We start from the raw sequence: 26,478 nt of genomic DNA on the forward strand, positions 1-26,478 counted from the left end.
GATGTGTTACTATGTCTAGGGGGATGTGTTTCTATGTCTAGGGGTGTTGTATTCCTGTCTATGTACCTGTTTCAACGCTTCGTCCCTCTCGCGAGCCTCGTAATACGCGCGGCGGCGCTCCTCCTCGCTGTCCTCTTCGTACTCCGAGCTGTAGTCGTCTTCCTCCTCCGAGGTGTCGCCGGTGTGGTTGTTCTCCCCCGCGGGCGGCGGCGTGAAGCATTTGAGGGGCTTGGGGCCTGGGGAATTATCAGAAGATTGATAAGAAGCTATGAAACTGGTTTTTTCTGTGATTTTTAGTTATCTTTTTTCGACCATGCCTTTCTTTTTTTGTTTCTGCTTTTTTGTTTTTACTATTTTTATTTTCTTTATTCTTTTAAATTGAATTTTGTCATTTTTGCTTTATTTTTGTAACCAAATTTCTTTATTATAGTTTTGCCTTTTTAGCTTTTGCAACTTTCAACTCTATCTATCGAACCGAACTGCCTTGTTTGTCGTGTAGTTTCCACAGATGAACTGCTGGTCGAAACAACAGAGCACCAATTGTCTTAAGCCTATGCGCAGACCATTGATTTTTCGTCGGCCGATAGTTTGAAAATGAAAATGAAAATGAAAAATGTTTTGAAAAATGAAAAATGTTTATTTCGTTAACAACAACAATTAATGGAATTTGAGGTGGACTCTTTCTTGTAAGTGCAATGGCACCTGTGCCAGAAGGAGTCGCTCTCCCTTAACAAATTAACAGTAACTTTTTTTTTTTTTATCATAACCAAAAAGTAACAAAATCACCACATATTTAGGTTGCGTTTGGTGTGTGTGTGTGTGCTTGCGTGTGTGTGTATGTGTGTGCTTGCGTGTGTGTGTGTGTGTGTGTGTGTGTGTGTGTGTGTGTGTGTACACGTGTATTGTATCAAGTAGAGTATTTCAGCAATTTTTCAGTTTCATCATAGTCTAAGGTTTTTAGCCAGTTAATAAGTTTAATTTTGCATTCCCGATAGGTCAATGGGTATATTTCTATTATTTTATTTATATCATTATATAAGTGAGAGGATAGGCTCTGGAATTGATTTTGGGCAAAGGTTGTGTGAGTGACTTGCGTTTCAATTATCTTATGTTTTCTTCTTTTTTGTGTTATAATAGGATTGTAGGCCAATGACTTATGTCTTTTTAATATAGCATGTAAGATGTAAAGTTTCCTAATTGTGAGTAAGTCCACTAAGTCATAAAGTAGCGTAGTTGAAAATTTTTTCTGCTTGAAAAACATAACTTTTAATAAAGCTCTCTGTGCTCTTTCGACATCTATGAATTTAGTTTTTGGCGCTCCACCCCATACTGTTATGCAGTAAATTATGATAGACTGGACTAAGGAAATGTAAACCTGATTTAGAAGTCGCTTGGTTGCTAGTTTAGTCGGGCAGTTGATCAGTATGGGCATGTATGGAAGTGCGCACAGTACGCCGATTTGATTTGGACGATTTTTCATACAATTTAAAATCGGGCACAACTGTCGCGCTCGCACACTCACTGCGGGCGCCCGTCGCACAGTCGCGACAGCAATATAATTACGCGCGAGCGATAAGGATGGGTAGCTTGGGGTCATTGGACGAAATCCTACGTGCTCGGCGACCGGACTTTATTTATTCTTACCTTGTTCCTCGGCGCGGCCCTTGTCCTGCTCCAGCTGCCGGAACACGGAGATCATGCGGGACGCGGTATGGCGGTCGGCGGCCAGGCGAGCGTCGGCCACGCCTTCGCCGCTGCGGACCACGCTCGGCTCGTGGTACACCTCGGGAGAAGGCGACTTGGCGCGCTGGGGAGAGATAAATACATGTAAGTGACAGATAAATAAACTAGGCTAGGTTCGGATAAAATTATGTTAAAGACACATCACCGAAGTTTCAAACCATGTTCATAAAAGCTAATCTGCTCTTTTAAGGGAGAGGGAAAGGAATATGCTTGTCTTAGCTTGATGTGATGTGGTCTCTTTTCCAGAAGCGTACGTTTTTTACTGAGTTAGGTGGACGATTCCAGTAAACCTCGGAGCCCGTATCCAGCAGACGATATCTAAGAGGGAGGAGGAATATGCATAAAGCCCGGTCTCTGAGCATGTAGAATTTTGTCCAATGACCCCAAGCTACCCATCCTTATCGCTCGCGCGTAATTATATTGCTGTCGCGACTGTGCGACGGGCGCCCGCAGTGAGTGTGCGAGCGCAATTGACCCGCAGTGAGTGTGTCATTGGACAAAATTCTACGTGCTCGGCGACCAGACTATATCTTCTCTAGCTTCTCTAAGCTAGTATGCATATCTAAAGCTCGATGTGCCCGTGATAACTGCGTACGCCTTTGTCAGCAGTAGACATCTTTCAGCTGAGGTGTTAGAGGAAGATACCATGATGATGGTAGTGGCAAGATGGTGTGAGCCGTTGTCCAGTCTTTGTCTGCCTAAAGAATGTCCTGTAAAGCTTGACATGCCCTACCTGCGTCTGGCGCGGCGGCGTCATGCGGACCTGCTTGCGCGCCAGCTCGGGCTTGTAGGTCTCGAAGAAGCGGAACCGGTCGGAGATGTCGGCCGTCTCCACGCGCACCTCCTCGGCCGACGAGCCGGAGCGGACCACGTCTTTGGGCGGACGGCTGGAGGATTGTGCTGGGAGCGCGTCCAGCTGTGGCCGTCTTCTAAGGGACACTTAGGTCTCTAAGTGACCCCAAGGTCCCTAAGTGACCCCAAGGCCCCTAAGTGACCCCAAGGTGCCTAAGTGACCCCAAGGTCCCTGAGTGACCCCAAGGTCCCCAAGTGACCCCAAGGTGTCTAAGTGACCCCAAGGTCCCTGAGTGACCCCAAGGTCCCCAAGTGACCCCAAGGTGTCTAAGTGACCCCAAGGTGTCTAAGTGACCCCAACGTGTCTAAGCGACCCCAACGTGTCTAAGCGACCCCAACGTGTCTCAAGCGACCCCAAGGTGTCTAAGCGACCCCAAGGTCCCTAAGTGACCCCAAGGTCTCTACGTGACCCCAAGGTCTCTAAGTGACCCCAAGGTCCCTAAGTGACCCCAAGGTCCCTAAGTGACCCCAAGGTCTCTAAGTGACCCCAAGGTCTCTAAGTGACCCCAAGGAATCTAAGTGACCCCAAGGTCCCTAAGTGACCCCAAGGTCCCCAAGTGACCGCAAGGTCCCCGAGTGACCCCAAGGTCCCCGAGTGACCCCAAGGTTCCTAAGCGACCCCAAGGGCACTAAGTGACCCCAAGGTCCCGAAGTGACCCCAAGGTCCCGAAGTGACCCCAAGGTCCCTATGTGACCCCAAGGTCCCCAAGCGACCCCAAGGTCCCTATGTGACCCCAAGGTCCCTAAGTGACCCCAAGGTCTCTAAGTGACTCCAAGGTCCCCATGTGACCCCAATGTCCCCATGTGACCCTAAGGTCCCCAAGCGACCCCAAGGTCCCCGAGTAACCCCAAGGTCCCCAAGTGACCTAGGGTTCTTCCGCCCTACCTGCGTCTGTCTCGGCGGCGTCATGCGGAACTGCTTGCGCGCCAGCTCGGGCTTGTAGGTCTCGAAGAAGCGGAACCGGTCGGAGATGTCGGCCGTCTCCACGCGCACCTCCTCGGCCGACTCGCCCGAGCGGACCACGTCTTTGGGGATGAACGGCTGGAAATGATTATTTATTACTATTTATTGCAATAAAATACATTGTACACTAAGGCCGTATACAGACAGAAAGCTGGAAACTTATAAGCGCTTACCGGCGCTTGACAGCGATGGTAACCCGCGCACGAAAATATATGAACGCGCGCCGATAAACACTGAACGGCGCCGACAAGTTTCAACACGCGCTGGTCAGCGCTGGACGCTGCCATATAAAATGCCATTCAACTTGCTTCCTATGTGAATGAATGGTAAGCGCTTATAAGTTTCCAGCTTTCTTTCTGTATACGGCCTAAGCAATTTTTTTATATCAGGACTTTGAGCATGCCCAAATAGATATTTCGTCAACCCAGGTCAGAGCTGGCGCCTCAGAAGGAGGAGAGCCGACCCCATATCATGGAAAAAGGGCAAGGGCAAAGAAAAACAGTATATTATTATACTTGGTTGGTTTTTATTTTGTGTATACAGAAGCTTGTGAACAGGAGATCCTGAATTAGACTCCCGAGGAGGACAAAATGACAGTAATAGGAGGGACAACATGTAAAGTGTATTAGTAAACGCACGAGTAACTACCTAATTACCTCGTGAACCACATGAAACATTAAGTAACCTACTTTGAATTATAAAAAAAGTGTATGGTTATAAGTCAGAAAAAATATTTATTTAAGGGGTCGGCAACCAGCTGCTCCTTTTTTTCAGGAATTGTTACTTTGGCTCTTCCATCTTTTGAAATACTTTCTTACTTTATGAAGAAATCTTTACGCCGTTTCACACAAATTGGACGAAATACAAGGTAATAATAAAGTTCAAAATGTGATTAGGTACCTACTATATGCTGGAGGTATAAAGATACTCACGATTTCTTTGCGCTTGGGCGGCTCCTGCGGCGGCGGCGACAGCGGCGCCATGTTCTTTGCGTTGGCGTCTAGCTCCAGGAAGATCGAGCGGGACTTCTTGCCGATGCCTGGAAATAAATAAAGCCTGTTATTATAGGGGATGATTAAGAAGGGCTATTAGCTGTTAAGGGACAAGGGATGATAGACGGGCTGTTGACGCCCCCTGGTGGTGAAGATAGAGCGGGATTTCTTTACAATGTCTAGAATAAGAAAGAAGGAAAAAAAATATTTTGGCAACAAAAGACATACACAAAAAAATTAAACAAAGTTGCTAAAAAAGGTAAGTAACATTTTGACAGTATAACCACAGGTGTAACTGACACGGATTTTCAGTGAGTGCCTTATAAGGGGTTTACAACAAAAAGAATAAAAAAAGAATGATACCGAAGTTTATTGCAGGATAATGAAGAGGCTCTATTGGCGCCTCCTGATGGTCAGTAACATTCACCGCTGTCGGATAAGATGTAGATGGTCCTGAGGTACTGGCATGGTCCCGTCTGTCCCCCTTTGAGGGGGGAACGTTACCATGGTGCCGGCTACTAAGTGGCAGTGGGAACACCCCAGGTTTTTATTTATTTATTTATACTTCAATGCCAAAATATTAACATTAGGCGAACTTAATGCCATAAAGCATTCTCATCCAGTTTACCTTCAGGTTATGCAGAAAAATTAGTTTGGCGGTATAACAAAAAAAAAAATTAATAATATTTTAGTAGGTTTGAGTCTTAGGTGTATGGACAAGACATTCTCCTGAGAAAAAATGGGGGGTATTGACAAAGTTTATTGGTCAATGTACTTTTATAATGTGGTAAACGTCAGCTTAACATAGCGGGGTGAATGTTAGATAGAGTCGTGGGGTAAACGTTACATTAAAAGTCGCGCAGTAAACATCAGAGTAGCGTCGCGGGGTTAACGTCAGATTAGCGTTGCAAGGTAAAACGGTAAACGTTGGTCAAGGGTCGCGGGGTAAACCAAGGGTAAACGGCATTTCAACGGGTCACGGGCAAAACGTCAAAATAGCGTCGCAGGGTAAACGTCAGAGAGAGTAAAAGTACGAGTGAGTTTGAGTGTTAGCGTGTGTATAGTGTTATTGTGCATTTTTTCAAGAGGTGTGTGTATTGTGCATAGTTTCCAAGAGTGTGTACCTTCGTTGAAGAGCGAGCGGTCTTCAATATCTCTATTCCTGGATGGCTCCACTGGCTCATTCAACACGCGTCCAGTCTCGAAGCGTTCTTTGATGGAGCGCGCCTTTTCTGTGTGTATATTGTTGTATGTGTATATGTGTAGTATACATATCAATAAGTGAGAGTAAGTGTCACCTGTATTCACAAATAATGCTTGTTTAAGTGAAACAGCAACGCTATGCGAAGTCGAACGCACAGTTTTGAATAGTGCTCTGTGATTAGTTCGTGTGTGTCAATCCGCCACTCAAGTATCGTCTATGAATAGGTTTTTGGGACCCTGTGCGTCCTCGCGCACTGTGCGACCTCATATGATGTTTGTGAATACGGTTGTGTGTATTATTGTTGGTAAATGAGTACCTACGAGTTTATAGAAAAAGTGACTAAGTTCGTATATGTGTAGAAGTACAAATATCTATGGTGAATGTAAGGTAACATTTTATTAAGTGTGTGTTGTATGTTGGTGAATTTTCATTCATTCGTTCCTTGCAACAAACGACGTCCACTACTGGACAAAGAACTCCCCCAAGGATTTCAACAAAGACCGGTCCTGCGCCTCTCGCATCCAGGCACTTCCCGCGACCTTCACCAGATCGTCGGTCCACCTAGTGGGAGGCCTGCCCACGCTACGTCTTCCGGCTTGTGGTCGCCACTCAAGAACTTTCCTGTCCCAGCGGCCATCAGCTCTACGAGCTATGGCTACAGCTACGAGCAATAAGAGTCAATATGCTACCTTCGGTAAAGAGCGAGCGGTCGTCGATCTCCCTGTTCCTTGGAGGCTGGTTCTTATCTTTGGACACGTGATTGCAAATGTGTGCCGTAGTGTCATAGCAATAAGTGCCAATGTCCAGTACCTTCATTGTAGAGCGAGTATTCGAGTATATATTGCGAATGTAGGTCGTAATACCATAGCAATAAGAGTCAATATCCTACCTTCGTTGAAGAGCGAGCGGTCGTCGATCTCTCTGTTCTTTGGAGGCTGGTTTCATCATTGAACACGTGGATTGCAAATGTGTGCCTTAGTGTCATAGCAATAAGTGCCAATGTCCAGCCAGTACCTTCGTTTTAGAGCGAGTATTCGGTCTTCATCTTCTTGTCGTGTCGACAACAATCGAGTATTCGGTATATTGCGAATGTAGGTCGTAATACTATAGCAATAAGAGCCAATGTCCGACCTTCCTTGAAGAGCGAACGGTCGTCGATCTCTCTGTTCTTTGGAGGCTGGTTTCATCATTGAACACGTGGATTGCAAATGTGTGCCTTAGTGTCATAGCAATAAGTGCCAATGTCCAGCCAGTACCTTCGTTTTAGAGCGAGTATTCGGTCTTCATCTTCTTGTCGTGTCGACAACAATCGAGTATTCGGTATATTGCGAATGTAGGTCGTAATACTATAGCAATAAGAGCCAATGTCCGACCTTCCTTGAAGAGCGAGCGGTCGTCGATTTCCCTGTTCCTTGGAGGCTGGTTTTCATCGTTGAACACGTGGATTGCAAATGTGTGCCGTAGTGTCCATAGCTGGATTGCAAATGTGTGCCGTAGTGTCATAGCAATAAGTGCCAATGTCCAGTACCTTCGTTTTAGAGCGAGTATTCGAGTGTATATTGCGAATGTGTGTCGTAATGCCATAGCAATAAGAGTCAATATCCTACCTTCGTTAAAGAGCGAGCGATCGTCGATCTCCCTGTTCCTTGGCGGCTGGTTTTCATCGTTGAATACGTGGATTGCAAATGTGTGCTGTAGGGTCATAGCAATAAGTTCCAATGTCCAATACCTTCGTTTTAGAGCGAGTATTCGGTATATTGCGAATGTAGGTCGTAATACCATAGCAATAAGATTCAATATCCTACCTTCGTTGAAGAGCGAGCGGTCGTCGATCTCCCTGTTCCTTGGCGGCTGGTTTTCATCGTTGAACACGTGACCACTTTCGAAGCGTTCCTTGATAGCGCGAGCCTTTTCTGTGTCTAGCTCTAGCTCTTTTGCTATCTTGTCCGATGACGTCACACCTGGAAACAATTGAAGGTTGAAACATTTTGTTACGGCATCTAGACAAAATTTAAGGGCCTGTGTACAACACGTTTTTAAGGGCGCATTTGCAGCGATACGCACGCAGGATTGTAGGGAAAAAGCGCGCCGTCGACGTGAGTTTTAGCGGTGTACACAGGCCTTAAAACTTTGTCAAGCAGAAATGCATTCTATTACCGATATGATTCAAAACCAAAATAAATCAAAATCAAAAGTTAGTTAAGACCACAAGTGGCACTTATGAACGTCAAAATTATTATAGAAAATAATAAAAAGGAAAAGTTAGCCCTTATGGGGCACTTTACATGTCTCTTTTAGGCCCTACCAGCTCATCTTTTGGGCCCTACCAGCGCTTCGAGACAAACATATGGCAAGTGCTGAGAAGCTGATTTGACGGCATGGCAGTGATTTAGAAGCTCTGCCACATTGTTTTAACAACAATACTATTTTGTCTCTTTTCAGTTTTCATCAGAACAAAATTATCATTTGACAAGAAAACTTACCTTGTTCACTTTGAAGAACTGACTGTTCATACATCTCTTTGATCTTGGCTTGCTTTCCCTGTAAATAAAAAAGGGTTTCTACAATACAATTTGATATTTCACATACAAATTCAAGCTATGTGGATATCATTGCGGGAGGCTTATGTTCTATTCAAGTGAGCGTTGTGTCACGTGGTTCAAGTCTGGTGTCAGACACCATCCAGCCTGGTGTCAGACACCATCTTGCCTGGTGTCGGACTCCTTCTAGCTTGGTGTCAGGGACCATCTAGCCCGGTGTCAGACACCATCTAGGTCATACACTATCTAGCCTAGTGTCTGACACCATCTAGCCTGGTGTCATGCACCATCTAGCCTGTGGCAGACACATCTAGCCTGGTGTCAGACACATCTAGCCTGGTGTCAGACACATCTAGCCTGGTGTCAGACGTCGACCCACCATGAACAGGCGTATGTTCTGTATCTTCTGCTTGCCTGGTGTCAGACACATCTAGCCTGGTGTCAGACACATCTAGCCTGGGGTCAGACTTCGTCTAGCCTGGTGTCAGACACCGACTCACCATGAACAGGCGGCTGCGTATGTTCTGTATCTCCTGCTTGCGCTCGCGCGTGCGTTGCGACGCGTCGTGCTGGCCCGTCTCGAACTTGCCGACTATCTCGCTCATGTTGCAGAAGGAGACTGGCTGCTCTCGGTTGGCTGTGTGCTTGTACACCATCTAGCTTGATGTCAGACACTATCTAACCTAGTGTCAGACTCCGCCTAGCCTGGTGTCAGACACCATCTTAGCCTGGTGTCAGACTCCATCTATGTCAGTTTCAGACACCATCTAGCCTGGTGTCAGGCACCATCTAGCCTGGTGTCAGAAACCATCTAGCCTGGTGTCAGAAACCATCTAGCCTAGTGTCAGACCCCATCTAGCCTGGTGTCAGACACCATCTAGCCTGGTGTCAGACTTCGTCTAGCCTGGTGTCAGACATCGACTCACCATGAACAGGCGGCTGCGTATGTTCTGTATCTCCTGCTTGCGCTCGCGCGTGCGCTGCGATGCGTCGTGCTGGCCCGTCTCGAACTTGCCGACTATCTCGCTCATGTTGCAGAAGGAGACCGGCTGCTCTCGGTTGGCTGTGTGCTTGTACGACTTCTTGAGGACCGAGTCTTCGTCTGGGGAATGGACGACAGTTTATAGATCATTTCATCATCAGAGGGCCTAGTGCGAGTTTACATCAAACGCACTAACTAGTGAGCGCGTCAAAAAATGACATTAAATGTATGACGATTGTACAGCGCCCCTAGCGGTAAACGTTCAAAAACTAAAATTTCGCGTTTGATGTAAACTCACACTCGGCCCACAGGTCATAGTGTTTACTACAGGAGCACGACATCTCTAATTTACCAGACAAGTGGAGGATTTGAACTACATTTTCCACGCTCTGGCCAGACGGGTTGGAGAGGCAAAATACTGGTGACATGGCGAGAATAAATTTTAGGATTTAACTCTTTAACTGATAGTAGATCTGGTCAGTTCACACATTGGTCACTTAATTATCTATCGTGTTGAGAATCTTTCAACCAAAATGTGTGGGATGGCTGGAGTAGACTGACGTGATTCTCAACGGCGGTGTGAGGGGGTTACGTTGAACATATCCAGAAAAAACGTTGCGTTAAGGCGCGCGCGTAGGGGTTACTTTTGTGACGCCGTCATAGTATAAAGTATTAACTGTATCTTTTACACCTTTATAAAAAGAAAAAGAGACATACGTCACGCGCACGCTTTTAGCGTCGCGTCGACTCTCTGCACGGGCGCTTAGCAAAACCTTGGCACTCAAAGACGCTATTGTGAGGGCTCCCTATCTTGACTTACCCTCTTCATCCTCAGGCTCGCTGGAGCTGGCCTCCACGGGCACTCCGTTCAGGTACTCGTCTGACACTCCCACGTCCATGCCCTTCGCCTTGAACCTGCAACCAAAGTGCTATGGTTAGATACATGGACTTATGAACCTGCAACCAAAGTGCGTGGATTTTTTGTCTTTGGCACTTTAATGATATTGGTTTTATATTAGGCTAATAACACTCATAAAACTCATTTATTTATGCAAATAGGCTTTTAAAAAGCACTTTTACACGTCCCAGTATTAACTCTACCACTGCTTCTGGACAATAAATAGGCCAGTGTTGAGAAGAAGCAGCGCAAAAAAACTCAGTCACTAATAATATGTGCTCGTACTTTGTTGAACTTAGGCGGAGAAAGTTCTGAGCTCAAAGACGTTTGGTTGCAGTCTGCTAAAGGATACAATCTGCTAAGGTGCACACTTGGACTTATTGATACATCGCAGCTTATATCATCAGAAAGGTAGCTTTAAGTTGCCAGACATTCTACTTCATCGGCGATCGGCGATTTTGCAATTGTATCGATGCAGTATCACGATTTCATGCTTTCAGACGCGGTATCGGAATCGCGCGTTTTTGCGACTGCTGTCGCTGCGTCGAGCTTCCGAAAAGCGATTTCGCTGCTCGAATGTGTGGTCGGTATTCAGCTTCTAATAAGCGGCTAAATCGCCGATCGCTATGCTTAAAGTAGCTTGTGTGCCGTGGCTCTAATGGTTACCTTACAACATTCAAATTAGGTAGATCATGTTAATTATTGACTTATCATTATTTTCGTATCGTGCGAGAACGTGGATTCTTTTACACGGAAAGAGTAACTGACTCAAACCTGACTTCAGCTTCAGTAACAAATAAAAAACCATTAATAAATGTCGCCAATGCGCAAACCCAACACCGTTTTATAAAAATCTATATGGACACACAAAAACGTAACACTCGTAAGTGTTTTAACAAATTAGGAACACTTCGCGTGCCAAAACTCTTAACACCTGTACATTTTCACGTCTGTCTTGACACTGGACGTGTTAAACTCGTCAAAGTCAACAAATCTACCATTTGACAAGGTATTTAAGTGGTATTTATCGTAAATCATGGAACGTTTAGGCCGTATTAATACACTGGGCAGAGTTTTGAGTATTCCCGCTTATTTATGAGTTCATTCATATCTTTCAAGTTATCAATATTTTATATTTTTTACTTTATATATGTTACTCTTTCAAGCCCTGCGTATTGAGACACAATAGATGATCAATTTAAGTGACCGCTTGGGGTTTAATGGGTTAAATTGGGTATTAAAATCTACATTAATCTATGAGCCGGGATAATAGGTAAAGGTTTTTTATAAATCGATACATAACAAATAATCACAAGATTTCACCAATAACCAAAAGATTTTCACCATATAATACGGTTCAGAAAAGTTGATCGAATAAACGGGGTTTTGATTTTAATGTTATCACTCAATTTTGATAATTAAAACTTACTCACTAAAAATTTGAAATGCAATAAAAACTAGATTTAAATTTTACGTTTCAAGATCGGTTTATCAATACACACCTCACTAAGAAAGTCTAAAAAACACACACGTCTGGTGCCTTCGGAATACCGAACTATAATGGAGCATTTTTTGCTCTTCTTCACTCCAGCACAACCAGATCAAAGAATTTTAAACTTGAACTTGTAGGGTGTAGAGTTTAAAATCAGTTTGATCGATGTGGAGATAGCCCATGTGGCACAAGGCTGAGGATTTTGTAAAAAGCGTACGCAAAAGATGAGTGGGCTTACATTGAGTAGTTGGTGAAAAATTGATGATCAATAATAGTTTCCGTGAACTAAAAATGTGGGATCATTTGTATATTTTACGCGAGAGCATCGTTTTAAATAAATACAATACATAAGAACACATCTAGAGCAAAGGAACTTAATCGTACAAGAATTATTACTAGCGTCAGTCAACCGTTTTTACCCTAGGTAAAAAATAAATGCGAGATCAGTTTCTAATGGAAATCAAACCCGGGACAAGTTAGGCGCGTAAGGCAAGTTTCCATGCCTCACGCCACTGCGCCATTAGTACAAAAATTCTACAAACAATTTTGATGTTTGATGAAAACTCCTAAAACTCATTTTATGTTTGCAAGTAGGCTTTTAAAGAGCACTTTTACACGTCCCAGTATTAACCCTACCACTGCTTCGGGACAATAAATGGACCAGTGCTGAGAAGAAGCAGCGCAAGAAACTCTTATTGTCAGCCTTTTTCATGTCTTGAAGAGAGTGGTTAATTCCAGTATTCATAACCAAAAAATTCATCGAATCATGGACATCAATGTACATCGAATACTGGAAAGCAATCGATCGAAAGCGCTCGGAGATCGGGAGTCGATTCCCAAGGGGTACAAAAATAGATTGTTCTAAACGAACTCCTCTATGACGTAAGCCGCTAGACTGCGTGAAACGAACCGTGTTGATACTTGAATTTTATCCAAGGAGATATTTTTTGAACGAATTTAATTTATTATCTTGTTAAAATGTAGCTTTTGTATACCTATGACATTTATTAAGGCAATGTAGAAATATTTGAAACTAAAAAATCTATTCTATTTTACAAAAAATATTCTACCAAATGTATTAGCTAGTACAAATTAAACGAGCGTCAAGTCACATGTAATATTTACTTTTGAATAATAACACTTATTTACTTTAGTTGGCATTTGTCCAAGTTTTGTTTGTTATGTCTGCTTTAGTGTCTCATTATCGTAATATGGGATAAACATTTTTGTAACAAAATAGCATCTATTACAATTACAACTAAAGCCTGGTCCGTGAGCACGTAGAATCCCGTCCAATGACCCCAAGCTGCCCATCCTTGTCGCTCGCACGTAATTATGTTGCTGTCGCGCTCGCACACTCACTGCGGGCGCGCGTCGCACAGTCGCGACAGCAATATAATTACGCGCGAGCGATAAGGATGGGTAGCTTGGGGTCATTGGACGGGATTCTACGTGCTCACGGACCAGGCTTTACCGACATAATATCTCACTAAACTATTAAGGAAGCGAAATAAAGCGAATAAACGTATTGAGTATAGTTTTCATTGTACATTTGAATAAACGAAAACAGATTATCTTCCATATTATATTCAATAGATCAAGCACATTTGAAACCAATAAGTTTTTTCGTCTTAAAAAGTTTATTGAATAAGATAATAAGATTTATTCAAGTATCAATTTAACTTGGACGCACTATAACATATTGTCACGATCCTGGACAGACGTGAATGAGCTTGTAATAAAAAACCAATATATCACAAAAAGACAGAGTTTTTTATAAACAGAAATACTTTATACCACACAGGAAATGCTACTTGTTACGATCGATCGAGTGCGATTGACTTTCTAGGAATAGTAGATAGAAATGTTATATTTAAAGCTATCTATTATTGTACGAAGAGAGCATTGCCTTCGGCGGTGACATTGAAACGTAGTGTTACAATAGTTAGGGTATTTGTAACGGTAGAACAGATTTGTAACTGTTGAAAATAAGATACATTTAATTAATCTTTAATTAAAATGTCTTATTGTATTATTTGTGTTTTTGGCTGGCTTTCAATTAGTTGTAAATAACCCTTACAAAAGCTACACTTTTTGGCTTTTTCTCGACATATAAGATAAGATAAGAAGCGTTTATTTGCCAGAATACAGGTTATAAAGTTCTTACAAAAAATGTCAGTACAAGTATTCAACCTGCACGCAGGTATGCAAATAGATTTTGTCCAGTGGTATGTCAGTAGGATCACTCTTTATTAACATTACATTCAATTACATCATATAGATTCTCTCATTTCTCTCATAAGTGATGATGATGGTGGTGATGACTTACTTGGGCTACCTTAGAGATTAGCATAAGGTAGCCCAAGCCTGTCTGTCTCCCAACACTTTCTAGATCACATAAAACTGATCATCATTATCATCACCAGCTGCTGACTTACTTGGCCAGCTTGGATAGCAGAGCCGTACTCCTCTCTCGGGGCTCAGGCGTGAAGGGTCATCGGGGCCCTTGTCACTAATGTACTTGGTGATGTGATGATGATGACGGTGATTACTTAGCTAACTTGGACAGCAGAGCCGTCGGCTCGGAGAGAGGGGAATACCAAGCTTGGTCATGATGACGACAGTGATGATGACTCATTTGGCTAGCTAACAGCCGCGCCTGCGCTTCTGTTAGCTAGCTTTTATTATTATTATTGGTTTTTGGGCCTTCATTTGCGCCAGCTCGACCAGGTTTGATCTATTGTGGCAGCCCTTGTCTTTAGAGTTCACTGCTTAGTCCCGTTGAGTCTATAAATTTCCAGATTCTTTGGAGCGTGATATCTGCTAACTCATCCGGGTGCATGATGTGTCGCCCGAGATGGATACTTCTTTTGCTCATAAGCGGGCCGCATGAGCAAAGAACATGCATGGCAATTTCTTCTTCTGTATGGCAGAATCTGCACAGTTTCCTCGGTCATGTTCATGTTTGATTTGTGTTTGTTTAGTTTGCAGTGGCCGGTTAGTATTCTAGTCACTGCACAGGCTTTGTATCTTTTGAACTTTAGCAGTTCCTTAGTTACTTTGTTGCTATATCCCTGAAGCCTATCCCTAGCTAGCTTAGTTCTCTCTTAGGTCTTTTGTAGGTCACGGAAGCGTGATGAAGATAGATGGTGATGATAATGATGTTAATGGTTACCTACTTGGCCAGTTTGGACAGAAGCAGTGCAATTCTTTTCTCCAGGAACTTTTCTCAACAGATCACGAAAGCTTCATGAAGCTAAATGGGATGATGATGAAGATGCTATAGTCCGGTCGCCGAGCACATAGAATTTCGTCCAATGACCCCAAGCTACCTATCTTTATCGCTCGCGCGTAATTATATTGCTGTCGCGACTGTGCGACGGGCGGCAGCAATATAATTACGCGCGAGCGATAAGGATGGGTAGCTTGGGGTCATTGGACGAAATTCTACGTGCTCGGCGACCGGACTTTATCTAGAAATGATGATGATAACTCACTTGGCTAGCTTAGAGAGTAGAGCGGTGCTTCTCTCGCGGGGCGCGCGGGGCTCCGGTGTGACGGGTTCTTCGGGGCCCTTGGCGGCGCGCTCGAAAACCTCAAAGCGGGACTTCACGTCCAGTTGCGAGAGTTCTTGGAGCCCTAGGTCCGGCTTGTCTGATGCTGGAGGGACGATATTTTTATTAAAATATATTGCGACTGATTCTGAGAGTCAGCACACGATGCGTTGCGGCGGCGGTGCAAGCGAAGTCCTGCCTCATGTTACATAGAAATCGGACTCGGACTGGCCGACTCGTGATCCGGAGAACGCCGGTTCGGTCCCCGCCGCCGCTCGACTATTGTGGTGAGCTCACTCGTGATATAAGCATAATTAGCTTAGTACGAGGGGCTAACGAGACTATTTGTAATTTTAATTTGTATAATAACAAATTACTATAATAATAAAATATAATCTTTTATAAAAAAAATAAAAAAGATGTGGCGGGCGCAGGACGGAAACGCTGCGGTGCGGCGCCGCATCGTGTGCTTTGGTTCTAAATTCTGGCTGTGGCTAAACAAAAAATATGTTTTTATCTCTTTAGGGGATATGTTATATCCTGACAGATGTCAACGTGAAATTGTGAACTCTGTCAGTTTATAATATAACGCGTGAGATTGTAAACTAACAGTGGGTTAAGTTAGGTTAGATTGTAATTTAACCACGTCAGATTATAATCTGACGGAATTCACAATTTTACGGTGACATATCCATCGGTTACAAAATAGTCCTTCAAGCCGGATTATTTAATACCTAAATCTACCCATCGTTTGCTATTCAAAGTCCACCGTGCGTAGTAAAGTATAACGGGCAAATAGCATTACTTTCATTTATAATCTTACATTTTTAATAAAGTGTTCTAAACAGTCGTAAATCTTTAAGATACTCGGATTTCAATCAATACCAGCTTTTGGGCAACGATACTGCTTTTGGGTACAACGGTTACAAACAAGCATAATTTGTACTATTTAAAAAGAAGAATACACACCTCTCACGACGTCCGGCGGTAACTCGACTGGGTTGCTCTCGCAGATGATCATCTGATGCTTCTTTGGGATGGTAGCTACAAAAAATTAAATCTTTATTAATTCACTTTACAAATAATATTGTATGTTTTGTTAGGTTAGCGTGTGAAACTGGATACGATTTTACGTGGTTAGGGCCTTAAAACAATAGTTAAAGGACTTGGTCAGGGACTTAGTACATTTTTATTGCAAAATATACCCCATTTCAACTCCATAATGGATAAATAAAAAAAAGTTTTAAATCAAATATTTCTTTACCATCTGTCTCATCATCACCATCAACAGGCTTGGGCTCGAACAGCTGCTTGAAATGCGGCTTGCAGTACAGCGTGGTGTGGTCGCTCTGGTAGGTCTCCACTCTGCAAAGAATACATTTTAATGTATTATTTTATGTATAGGATGTTATAAAGCACTGGGCCCAGTATAGAACCTTGCGAGAGTCCATGGAAAAAAGGTAAGTATAAGTTTAAAGTCAGAGTTCATTTTAAGATAAAAAAATTGAATGTGGCAAACTTTCACGTCTCTAGAAATGAGAATTCGATGGAGAGATTGGTAGTTCAGGGCCAGGTGGAAGGCAAGAGAGCACGCGGTCGATCGCCAATCCACTGGATAGACGCCATCACAAAGGCTACTGAGTCCACCATGGTCCAGTGTACTCGCGACGCCTCTAACCGTCAGATATGGAAGCACAACGCCAGGAGAGCTACCCTCGGAGATAACATCACCCCACCATGTGAGATAACACCACCACCCCTCGTCAGCGTAACCACGACCACTCTGACAAGAGTGCCCGACTAAGAAGAAGAAGACGAAATCGCTTCGCTCCGTCTTTTTTTATAAACTACTTTCTGATAGCGAATTGAATCTATCGCGAATGTCATTTTGTATAGCAAAATTCCACCAAAATACTCACGTGAGCTGCTTATTACACTGCACACATCGGAAGCACTCTTTGTGCCACACGCGGCGCTCGGCCTTCACGCGCTCCATGGCGTACACAGGCCGCGAGCACTTCTGGCACTGCGGATTGGAATCCGGCTCTGAGGATGCCTTCATCTTCTTGTGGAGTTTCTCTGAGCTTTTTGACTGGAATAGAAGAAGACGTAAAGTCAGTATCAAAATTAAGAACGGCACTATGTTCCTGTTAAATATGTTTATGAAGGGCATATCAAGTTCAATGCTTGCCCAACCCAGCTAGCCAGGGTGGGGAACTGGGGAATGTAGGCCAAAGCCTCCATTTGCTTCAGATAAATTGAGAGATTGTGCTCCTGCAGTGGAGACCTGGGTTCACTAGGATATTGTACGATTCGGTTAAATACAAAGCTTCATCGATTGAACCGAATCATCATCTTAGTACAAGAGGCATAGAACAACAGGCATTGATTACTTTTTAAGGGTTTAAGAAAGAGTATGTAAGTACAGGTCTACGATTTTAGCCAGCCCACTTAAAAAACAAATCAACAGTCTTTCCTCAACTTAATTTCCCATTTTCATCGTTATCATTATTATCACTCTTCCCCAGTCAATTCAGGTGATCATTCTATGACCGAGAAACATAGAAGGTTACTTCGTGATCATGGCGCTTGCAACAGTGCCGAAATAATGGAGACTCATAAATAAGGTAGGTACAGTCGCGGAATGAAAAGGTTCGTCACCTTAGTGTCGGTTTTCGCTTGCACTAGGTACTGTGAGAGTCAAACCTGCCAACATACATAACAGTGCAAGAAACAGTGCTGCTAACATTTTAAAAAATATGACGTTTGCTAACGAATAAGGTTTTGCTTGTTTATTTTTCTATCCCATCAGTGCAATGCAATGATGACATTGACCAATTGACAATAGTTTTTTTTATTTAAAAGAAATAATAATGGCAGGTTGAACCAACAAGAAGGTTTTAGTTTATCAATCATAATAATCTTCTTGACAAGATAAATCGTCAAACAACTTTGATCTGAATAATTTTGAACTTTACCGAGGAACAGTTAAAGATTATTTTCTCTAACTCGAGATTATTCTGTAACATAGTTTCAAAAGGTAATATGTGCTCGCGATTCGTTGAAGGAATCAATTTGAAAACTGACGAACCTTTTCATTCCGTGACTGTACATGGTAGCATTCTCGTCAATAATAAATTATTCTATAAAAAGTGATCCACGAGAAAACAATAAACGACTTCTGACTCTGACCCAAAGGGACTTATCAGAAGGTCAAAAGCATTGATACTTACAACTGATATAGACCCTTCATCCTTATGCCGCCTCATGGACTTCTTCTTCTTGACCTGTCGCGTCTCAGACACATGTACTTCTTGGTAGCTGTGCTGGACCCTGGACTCCGTCTGGATGAGGCTCTGGGAAGCCTCCATCGTGGCTGTCGCGGTAGCCATCGCCATTATTTTGTTCTCTGGAAGATTATGCAAGTTGTGTTAATTATGTTGATGATTTCAGAGATCAGTATGGAGTAAGTGCCATTTTCCTGTGATGCGGATTTAAGAACGCGTGCGAATTTGGTCACCATTTCGTTATTTCATACGTCATGTTTTTCCGTGCCGCGTGCGTATAACCCGCGTAATAGGAAAAAGGCACAAAAACACATTATACCCGCACTTTATTTGTTGTGCGTAGGTACGAGTTTTTGATTATGAACTTAGTAGAATATCTACATAAGACTACATCAGATGCAGGGTAATTGAAATCACATTACTAGTATCTTAGATAGAAGCAAGTATTATGTGGCTAGCAAAGCTTTTCCGTACATAAACATTCTTCATTTTCATCTTCTCTTACCACAAAAACTTTACCTAAATTGGATAATAATATGCTGATATATGAAAACGGTTCAAGGGATGTTACTTTACTTTTAAAATATCCCATTTTTCAAAGCAACAAGCAATAAAATTAGCAACAAACAGACCTATCATTAGCCTGCTTTGTGCTTCGGCGAGCATATCAAAACAACTGTTTTGACATTCCCTGATAGTAATACAAGGTGTATTTAACTAAATTATGGTCGTTTCTTGACCCTGCTGACAATTGGCAAAGAAAATTCAGCATTTGTTTAACTTTCATAAAATAAACAAGACTTTTCATTCGAATATTCGATACCATTTTTCAATATTTTAAGGAGCTGAATGACTCTTTCTATTTTACCCGTTTTTGAGTTCTTTTACAACTTAGTAGGTACCTACACACATATTAAGCATTATTTATGTTAAAAGCGCCATATTAATCAACATTATCAGAAAGTATATCTTCATTTTCACACAAGAGCAAAATCCGATTCCCTAATTTGCATTGCACTTACCAAATGAAAAAGGCTTAGTTGCAACCATTTTGCCTAATAACGCGTCTAAATACGTCTACTGTCCTATTTACAAGCGATGCGACCTTTCAGGAGGACTGCAACTCAATATCTATTTTAGAAGTGCCCATTCTTTTTATACCTGCCGCGTGTCTTCATGTGAATCACTGGACGGATCGCGTAATAGTGACTGGTACTGATGTTTGCGTGGTAAGGAATATGCGTAGGTGGCTATATTTTGATTTGTCAGCTTCCCAAGTCTCAGAGTCCCTGATTGGGATTTCGAGGAATCGGAAGGAGAATTCGGGAAGCGAGCAATCGACTTTCAAGGTCAACGTTTAAGTAAATTAAGAGATCTGTGGTCATAGTTGCACTGTGCCGAAATACAGGCCAAGAGTAAGTATTCAGTACCAAAAACATGTTGGGATATTTTCATGAATTACAATAGAGCTAAATCAGCCCATGTTAGACACCACAGCTTCAAATCATCTGCTTTCTAGATCCCAACTACAGCTGAAAGCTTAAAATGGTTATTCTTAACTTAATTTTATCAACTATCTAATTTAAATGGAATTAATTTATATCCCGACTTTCATTGCGACGTTGTTTTATGTCCGTCCTTACTCTTGATCGAGGTAACGTCTATTAGTCTGTGATAACGTCATTTCACAGTTCACTGGCCTTTATAAAAATATCACAACTATAAAAGAGGTGACAGAGATGTACAGTTTACGTATATTTTTCGTCTTCCACGTGCAGAAAGAACTGTTTGATCGTTCATAAATTGAAAAGATACTAGCAGTTCTGTGCTGTGAGACTTCTGTCTCAGTTCATTATTTCAGCCAAACGGTTGGTGGTAGTGCTTGTTCTAAGTCCGCCTGGCTAGCTACCACCATCTTACTTAAGCCTGTCGCCATAACAACATTGTTAACAGCTTTGTTGTTCCGACAGGTAGAGGCAAGATATCCAGGGTGGTTGAGAATTCCGGGTGAAGCTCGCTTTCACCTTCGGCCTGATCATTACTTTCCATTAGGTGAGATGCAGGTAGGCCAAGAGCTTCCTCGTTGTGGAGAAAAAAAGACGTCCACTGCTGGACAAAGGTATTCCCCTTAAGGATTTCCACAACGACCGGTCCTGTCCTGATGATTCCTGCGCCCCTAATCAAACCGGTTAGGTACCAGAAGTTTAGGTTACATATTATTTTTTCTTGATGTTCAGACAGGAACTAAATGAGTAGTGAGAATTGTATCCTATGATAATCCCTTCAAAGAGCTCTTTGTACAGTTTCATTTTACACTGCAACAATAAACAACAAACGCATTAAAAACGTAACAGTAGCGGCTGTGGGTTTGTATGTCCGTGCCACAGTGAAAGTAACTGCAGTAGTGTTGTCTTCGTGGATCAATGTAAAAGAAACCTTATGTGAACGTAAAATAAGAAGGAAATTAATTGGGTCACTATTGCCGATATTTATGTTGTACCATAATTTTCCAGGACTTTGAAAACATCATAATTTTGATGTTTTCGGTTCTTTACCCTTTGTGGTTTACTTGACCTAATCAGTTCTATGGCCCTATGTAATGCGTGCGTCGTCGTTAGCCATTTTTTGTTTAGAGAGTCCTAGCCAAGTTTAATGGCAGAGAAAATACCAGAACCAGGGGAAATTTTATTGTAATGACAAAATTTGGTTACGGATATAAGTAGAGTAGGGAGAAAACTTACTGTACTTACTTATAGTGTGGCCGAGCCGAAAATACAGGCAAATAGTCTAATTTCTAAATATACGCGCCCCAATTAAGCTTACGAAACTTGACACTTTCTTCCATTAACCAGGAGATAAGAAATCATAGGAAAAACAAAGAGTTGAGAAATTGTCTATGGCAACAGTTATTTTTGGCGCGCTTTTCGCCGGTTGTTTTCGCGCTTTTATTAATGATCAAACTTTAATCGACTACGTTTATAGCGGGATCAGACGAACGATGTTTTTATCTACGGATTGTATGAAGATTAATAATATTTTTGCGCAAAAATAAAATGACTGCTTTATTGCAATGTCAAAATCTTGGAAGGTTATCCACTTGGTCCCTGACAGATAAAAAGTTTTTACTAGTCTCATGAAATAGAGATAAAATAATGTAAGGACTTCCAATATTTGGCTCATCTATAGAGGGGTCAGGAAGTTTAATGCTTTGAGTTTACAATATTCTTCTTCACTAATTTTATCCTTTTCTGTCCTTCACCCATCAGATGAAGAATGTTTTTACGTCCAGCAAGTACCATAATAGTTAGGCCTGCAGACCTATCTTTTGTGTCCAAATATTCCCTTACGTCTGTCCCAGGAGAGGTTTAAGATTGAAAAGCTACCTATGTCACTGTTTCTGTCCAAAATTAACAATTACGAGTTCTTAATTTGTATCAATCCAATAGTAAATGTCCACGCTGCTATTTCAATATGAGCCCCTTTAAACAAAATGGCTTTTAATTTTGACGGTTTATTTAAAATTCCGCAGCAGTTAAACTAATCCGGGTCAGCTTCCACGAACTTTCGTGTTTTTAACCGTCGAAATAGATTTGTTGTGGATCAAACAGGCCGGTGTTTTTATGTCAAAGGGAAATTCTGGCGGTAAAGATGTTCGATAGAAAGAGTTCGTACAACCTAATTTTGTTGTATTGATCCGGCTTTTTGTACTCGTTTACATCGATGATTTATGTATCCAAGTTCAGACAACGATTAACATGCTTAATAAGACAATGAACATGTTACGTAACGAAGATATTCCGTTGATGTAAATTGATTAAATAATAAATGTTAACTACCCTTAAAGAAAACACGTGTTTAAAACATGCATACCTCAATCTAAAGAGAGATGCGTACAATGCCACCGATTCCCGCCGTTAACAGCTCGTATACATTTCAAAAGTGTAAATCCGCACGTTTAATTCTGCTCGAATCAGAGTGGGTGTAGTAATGCACGACCGAAGTGGAATCCGTTGATTTTACGCCGAATTCCTTATGTTACGGCTCTCGAATTATATCAAACTTTCAGGTGGAGAATTTTACTTCCAAATAAACCCTAAAGTCCTTACTTGCAAAGATACAAAATACTAGAGTCTTAAAATGGAAATGTTTTGCATAGAAGACGAAGCCAATGGTTCGTGAATCAACTGATATCAAAGATTTCCTAAAAAAACAGTATACCAGCAACTGAGAGACAATGCAAGTATAATCGACTTTATTTTATTAGTAATTTAGTAATAAGATTAACAGATAAAACGCAACGTTTTCATGTAAATATCCGCTAATATTTAATAATATTTTCTTTAAGTCGGGCTTGTTTAACATAATACAATAGCCAATTAGTAAACTACAAGCGCAATTAATGTAACTTTTGCAAATAATGTTGCGCATTTTCTCCTGCTTTCTGTATAATTGAAGTCTTAAAGGCTTTTGAGATAAGTTAAATGAGTAAAAAGGAAAGCACGAAATTGGCGGTAAATGCCATGGTGTTGCGTAAGAACCAGAGGCCCAAAGCACACGATGCGTTGCGGCGGCGGTGCGACGCCGGAGCGGTGTCGCTGCGTCGTCGTACATAGAAATTTCTGTGGCGGGCACACGAGCGGTGCGGCGCCGCCGCGTCGCGGGTAATGGAGAAATCTTTAGTGCGGCGCCGCAACGCATCGTGTGCTTTGGCTCTAAGCGTTTCATTTGTTGCAGACTGGTTTTTATCGCTGCTCTCCCTACATGACACACCACATTGTTATGGAGCTTCATAAAGGGCGTGCGTTATCCGTATTGCTTTGGGCGATCAGTTTTTGTTTTCCCTTTGCCTGCGAATTTCGATTTGCAAGATGTAAGGTTCGATGTTTATTCTTCAAAACCCTAGTCAATTCTAAACAATGCAAATAGTGAGAACGATCACCTTTAATCATACTAAGAATTAAACCAATATAACAACCACTTGAAACACTGCAAACTGGATTTGAATCATGAATGGGGATTAGGTATATGAATATAATCCTTCCTGAACCAAAATGGCAATGCCAGATTTTGTATGGAAGGTGGCGTCTTTTTTTTTTCGCGCGGCCATCGACCAAACTTTGTTTTTTGATTACAAAATAGTGTAATAAACCAAACTTACTATGGCATGTATACCTCTAAACTCAGTCTGAACTGAGTTACGAGCATTAGAAGTTTAATGATTTTCATACTAGATTTGCTTTTTGCGCGCAAGTTTTGTAAGAAATTGTAACAAAATATTGCGCTATTTTTTTATTGCGCTGATTCTGCTGCATACTGATGTCTGGAGCCTTTAATGGATGGTATTGTTTGTTTACACATACAATGTCATTATTTTGTTGCAATTTCTTACAAAACTTGCGAATCTAGTATGAAAATCATCAAACTTCTGATGCTCGTAACTCAGTTCAGACTGAGTTTAGAGGTATACATGTCATAGTAAGTTTGGTTTATTACACTATTTTGTAATCAAAAAACTAGGTTTGGTCGAAGGCCGCGCGAAAAAAAAAAAGACGCCAATTTCCGGCATTGTCTTTTACTCGGCAGAATCTGTGGCAATAACAATTAATAGTGTCCACCTAAAGGCGTGCAATAAATCGTACTCTAATTGCTCAATATGTCTCCATTCCGCTTACAATTCATCTTCGTGGAATAGATGGTATGCTGAGATCAGAAGGACTGGTCTAGCCTGGAATTAATTTCAGGAGTTCGCGAAGTCTAGGAAATACTCCAAAGGATAAACTAAAATGGTTTAAATATCTGAAACAAGATGATGAAGTAATCGAGGGAATATGTAAAGCGTCAGAAAATAAAATGCCATCAGAATTACACAATTTAAAGACGGGGAAGCGAAAGCGCTGAAATAAGGATGATGTAAGATATACGTAAGCATGGAGTATGAGCAATTTCTGCTTTCCATTTATTTATGATTTCTACCCTTTGAATCATAACATCAGAACGGGAGCAGAACTCATGCGAATAAGTGAAGTAAACAATGATGCAGCAGGTCTTGGTTCCAGGAATTTGGGCTCTGCGTTGCATTACTATATTTTGGTCCTTCCGAAAATATCATAAAGCACAAATAAATTGCACTTTTGGCAGGTGCTGCAGACATCTGAACACGCACTAAAATTTGTGTAAATCATCATATTTGTTTCAGTGTATTGATAGAAATAACACAATTTAGCGCCGTTTAGCAATAATTTTCTAGTTATCCTCATGGTTATGGTGATATTTGGTAGAGTTACTACCTTACCTCAAAATAGGTGTTATTTCATTAGGTATTTACCAAGGAATTTATGGAATACTAATTTTTCAAATAAGATATAACATTTAGCAGAACTTTATACAGGTTTTCCGCCATACACGCTAAGCAAGTCCGACCACCCGGATACCGGATATTCCTTAGCGTTTTCTAATTAACTTCAAAGCTAGCACATACTGATATTTATTAAACTCATGCGCATGCCCAGTAACTGACAGCTAGTTTCACACCTGAAACCACTTGGCAGCTCTCCCGAGCATGAACACTGGTTACGATTCAATTCGATAACAAACTCATATGTTAACCGTACGCAACTTGGTATGGATTGGATCTTGGTTGTTATAGCTCTGGATTAATTTGAGGTGATGATGAAGATTTCGCAAGAAGCCAGCGGCCTAACAACAATTGTACATCGAACTACATATATTCTAGTTGCAAACTAGCTCTACAACTACTGCAGTATTTTACTGTTTAGTTTGTTTTTAGGTACGAGATAGATAAACCAAAAACTAGAAACAGAGAAGACAACATTCTGCTGTCTAATCATAAACAATGACAATTATGCGACTTTTCAGGAAGAAATATAGCTACTAAAACAAGAAAAATAACTGCCAGACATAATAAAAGCACAAAAACGTGATACAAATTATTTTTCCAAGCCAAACAGTTTATTTATAACTCTAATCAAACATGTCCACTGCGTGTGAATAATGTACCCGAATCCAGGGTAAATATTTTCGTGTGGCAACTCCCGACGCACCTGCAGCGATGCGCTAGCGCAGGCGATACGATTGGCTAATTTTAGCCGCGCACTGAGTGGTTATGTCACCGGGACAATGCTTGAACTACAGTTTGGCCAAAATACATACGCTTTAAGTCCACTTCCTGGATAGCATTGGGGACAGGAATTGGGTTAACAACATAGTATGGCGTTGTGGAATGGATCATTTAAGTAAGTTTTTCTTTTATATTGAATAGGCATTAGGGTGTTTTTTTAAGAATAAGAGTAGGCGCACACCGTTGATTTTTTGTCGGCCGATAGTTTAGTCGGGCAGTTGATCAGTATGGGCATGTATGGGAGTGCGCACACTACGCCGATTCGATTTGGCTGACTCTTCATACAAATTAAAATCGGGCACAACTATCGGCCAACTAAAAATCAACGGTGTGCGCCTACTCTAAATCCTTTTTGTTTGATCCATACTTAAAAAGACATCCTGTATTTATTGAAATTATTGAGTTATTTTGCCTTAGGTAAAGAGATACCGAAATTAATAAATAATACATTTAAATAAGGTTATTATGAGGATATTTGCGAATAAATAATGAATCAGTGCTCTATGAAGTCATTAGCCTATTCCTGTAAAAGGAAACAGAACAGGAAAAGGAATATGGCCCAAAATTAATGCAGGAATTACACCTGACAATATAAATTAATATACAGTGTGTCCGGGCTTGTAGTGATCAAACTTTAATGGCGTAATCTATGGACAATTTTATCGATGAAAATACTTCAAATTTGGGGCTTGACCCATTTGTCGCAAAATTACGAGGATTTAAGTTTTTAATTTTTAGTTTTCACCTCTTCCTTCAAAAACAAGTGAAAACGTGGGTAACTTAACATTAATAAGCGAATATTTGATATCATGCGATAGTGAATAAAATTATC

The 26,478-nt window shown here is 41.6% G+C and overlaps 1 protein-coding gene across 1 annotated transcript; it reads right to left on the reverse strand.

Annotated features, from left to right (window-relative positions):
- Window positions 1-15: 15 nt before the first annotated feature.
- Window positions 16-19,649, reverse strand: LOC135084110 (LIM domain and actin-binding protein 1). The gene is made up of 16 exons (XM_063978855.1): window positions 19,531-19,649; window positions 18,455-18,630; window positions 17,141-17,313; window positions 16,486-16,586; window positions 16,191-16,265; window positions 15,165-15,327; window positions 10,098-10,192; window positions 9,222-9,397; window positions 8,796-8,951; window positions 8,239-8,296; window positions 7,561-7,716; window positions 5,676-5,783; window positions 4,492-4,598; window positions 3,482-3,637; window positions 1,645-1,807; window positions 16-236 (listed from the first exon to the last, which is right to left on the reverse strand). Exons 1-16 carry the CDS (start codon window positions 19,556-19,558, stop codon window positions 16-18), a joined length of 2,112 nt encoding a protein of 703 aa, XP_063834925.1. The 5' UTR covers window positions 19,559-19,649.
- Between the last annotated feature and the right edge of the window lie 6,829 nt (window positions 19,650-26,478).

The sequence above is a fragment of the Ostrinia nubilalis genome, chromosome 25 (genome assembly GCF_963855985.1).
Source record: "Ostrinia nubilalis chromosome 25, ilOstNubi1.1, whole genome shotgun sequence".
NCBI lineage: Eukaryota > Metazoa > Arthropoda > Insecta > Lepidoptera > Crambidae > Ostrinia > Ostrinia nubilalis.

Coding starts and splice junctions, on each gene's coding strand:
- LOC135084110 (XM_063978855.1), bottom strand. CDS start 19,558: ATGGTTGCAACTAAGCCTTTTTCATTTG. Junction 8,952..9,221: donor TACGCAGCCGCCTGTTCATG/GTGAGTCGATGT, acceptor ACATCAAGCTAG/ATGGTGTACAAGCACACAGC. Junction 3,638..4,491: donor CGCCCAAGCGCAAAGAAATC/GTGAGTATCTTT, acceptor AATCATTTCCAG/CCGTTCATCCCCAAAGACGT.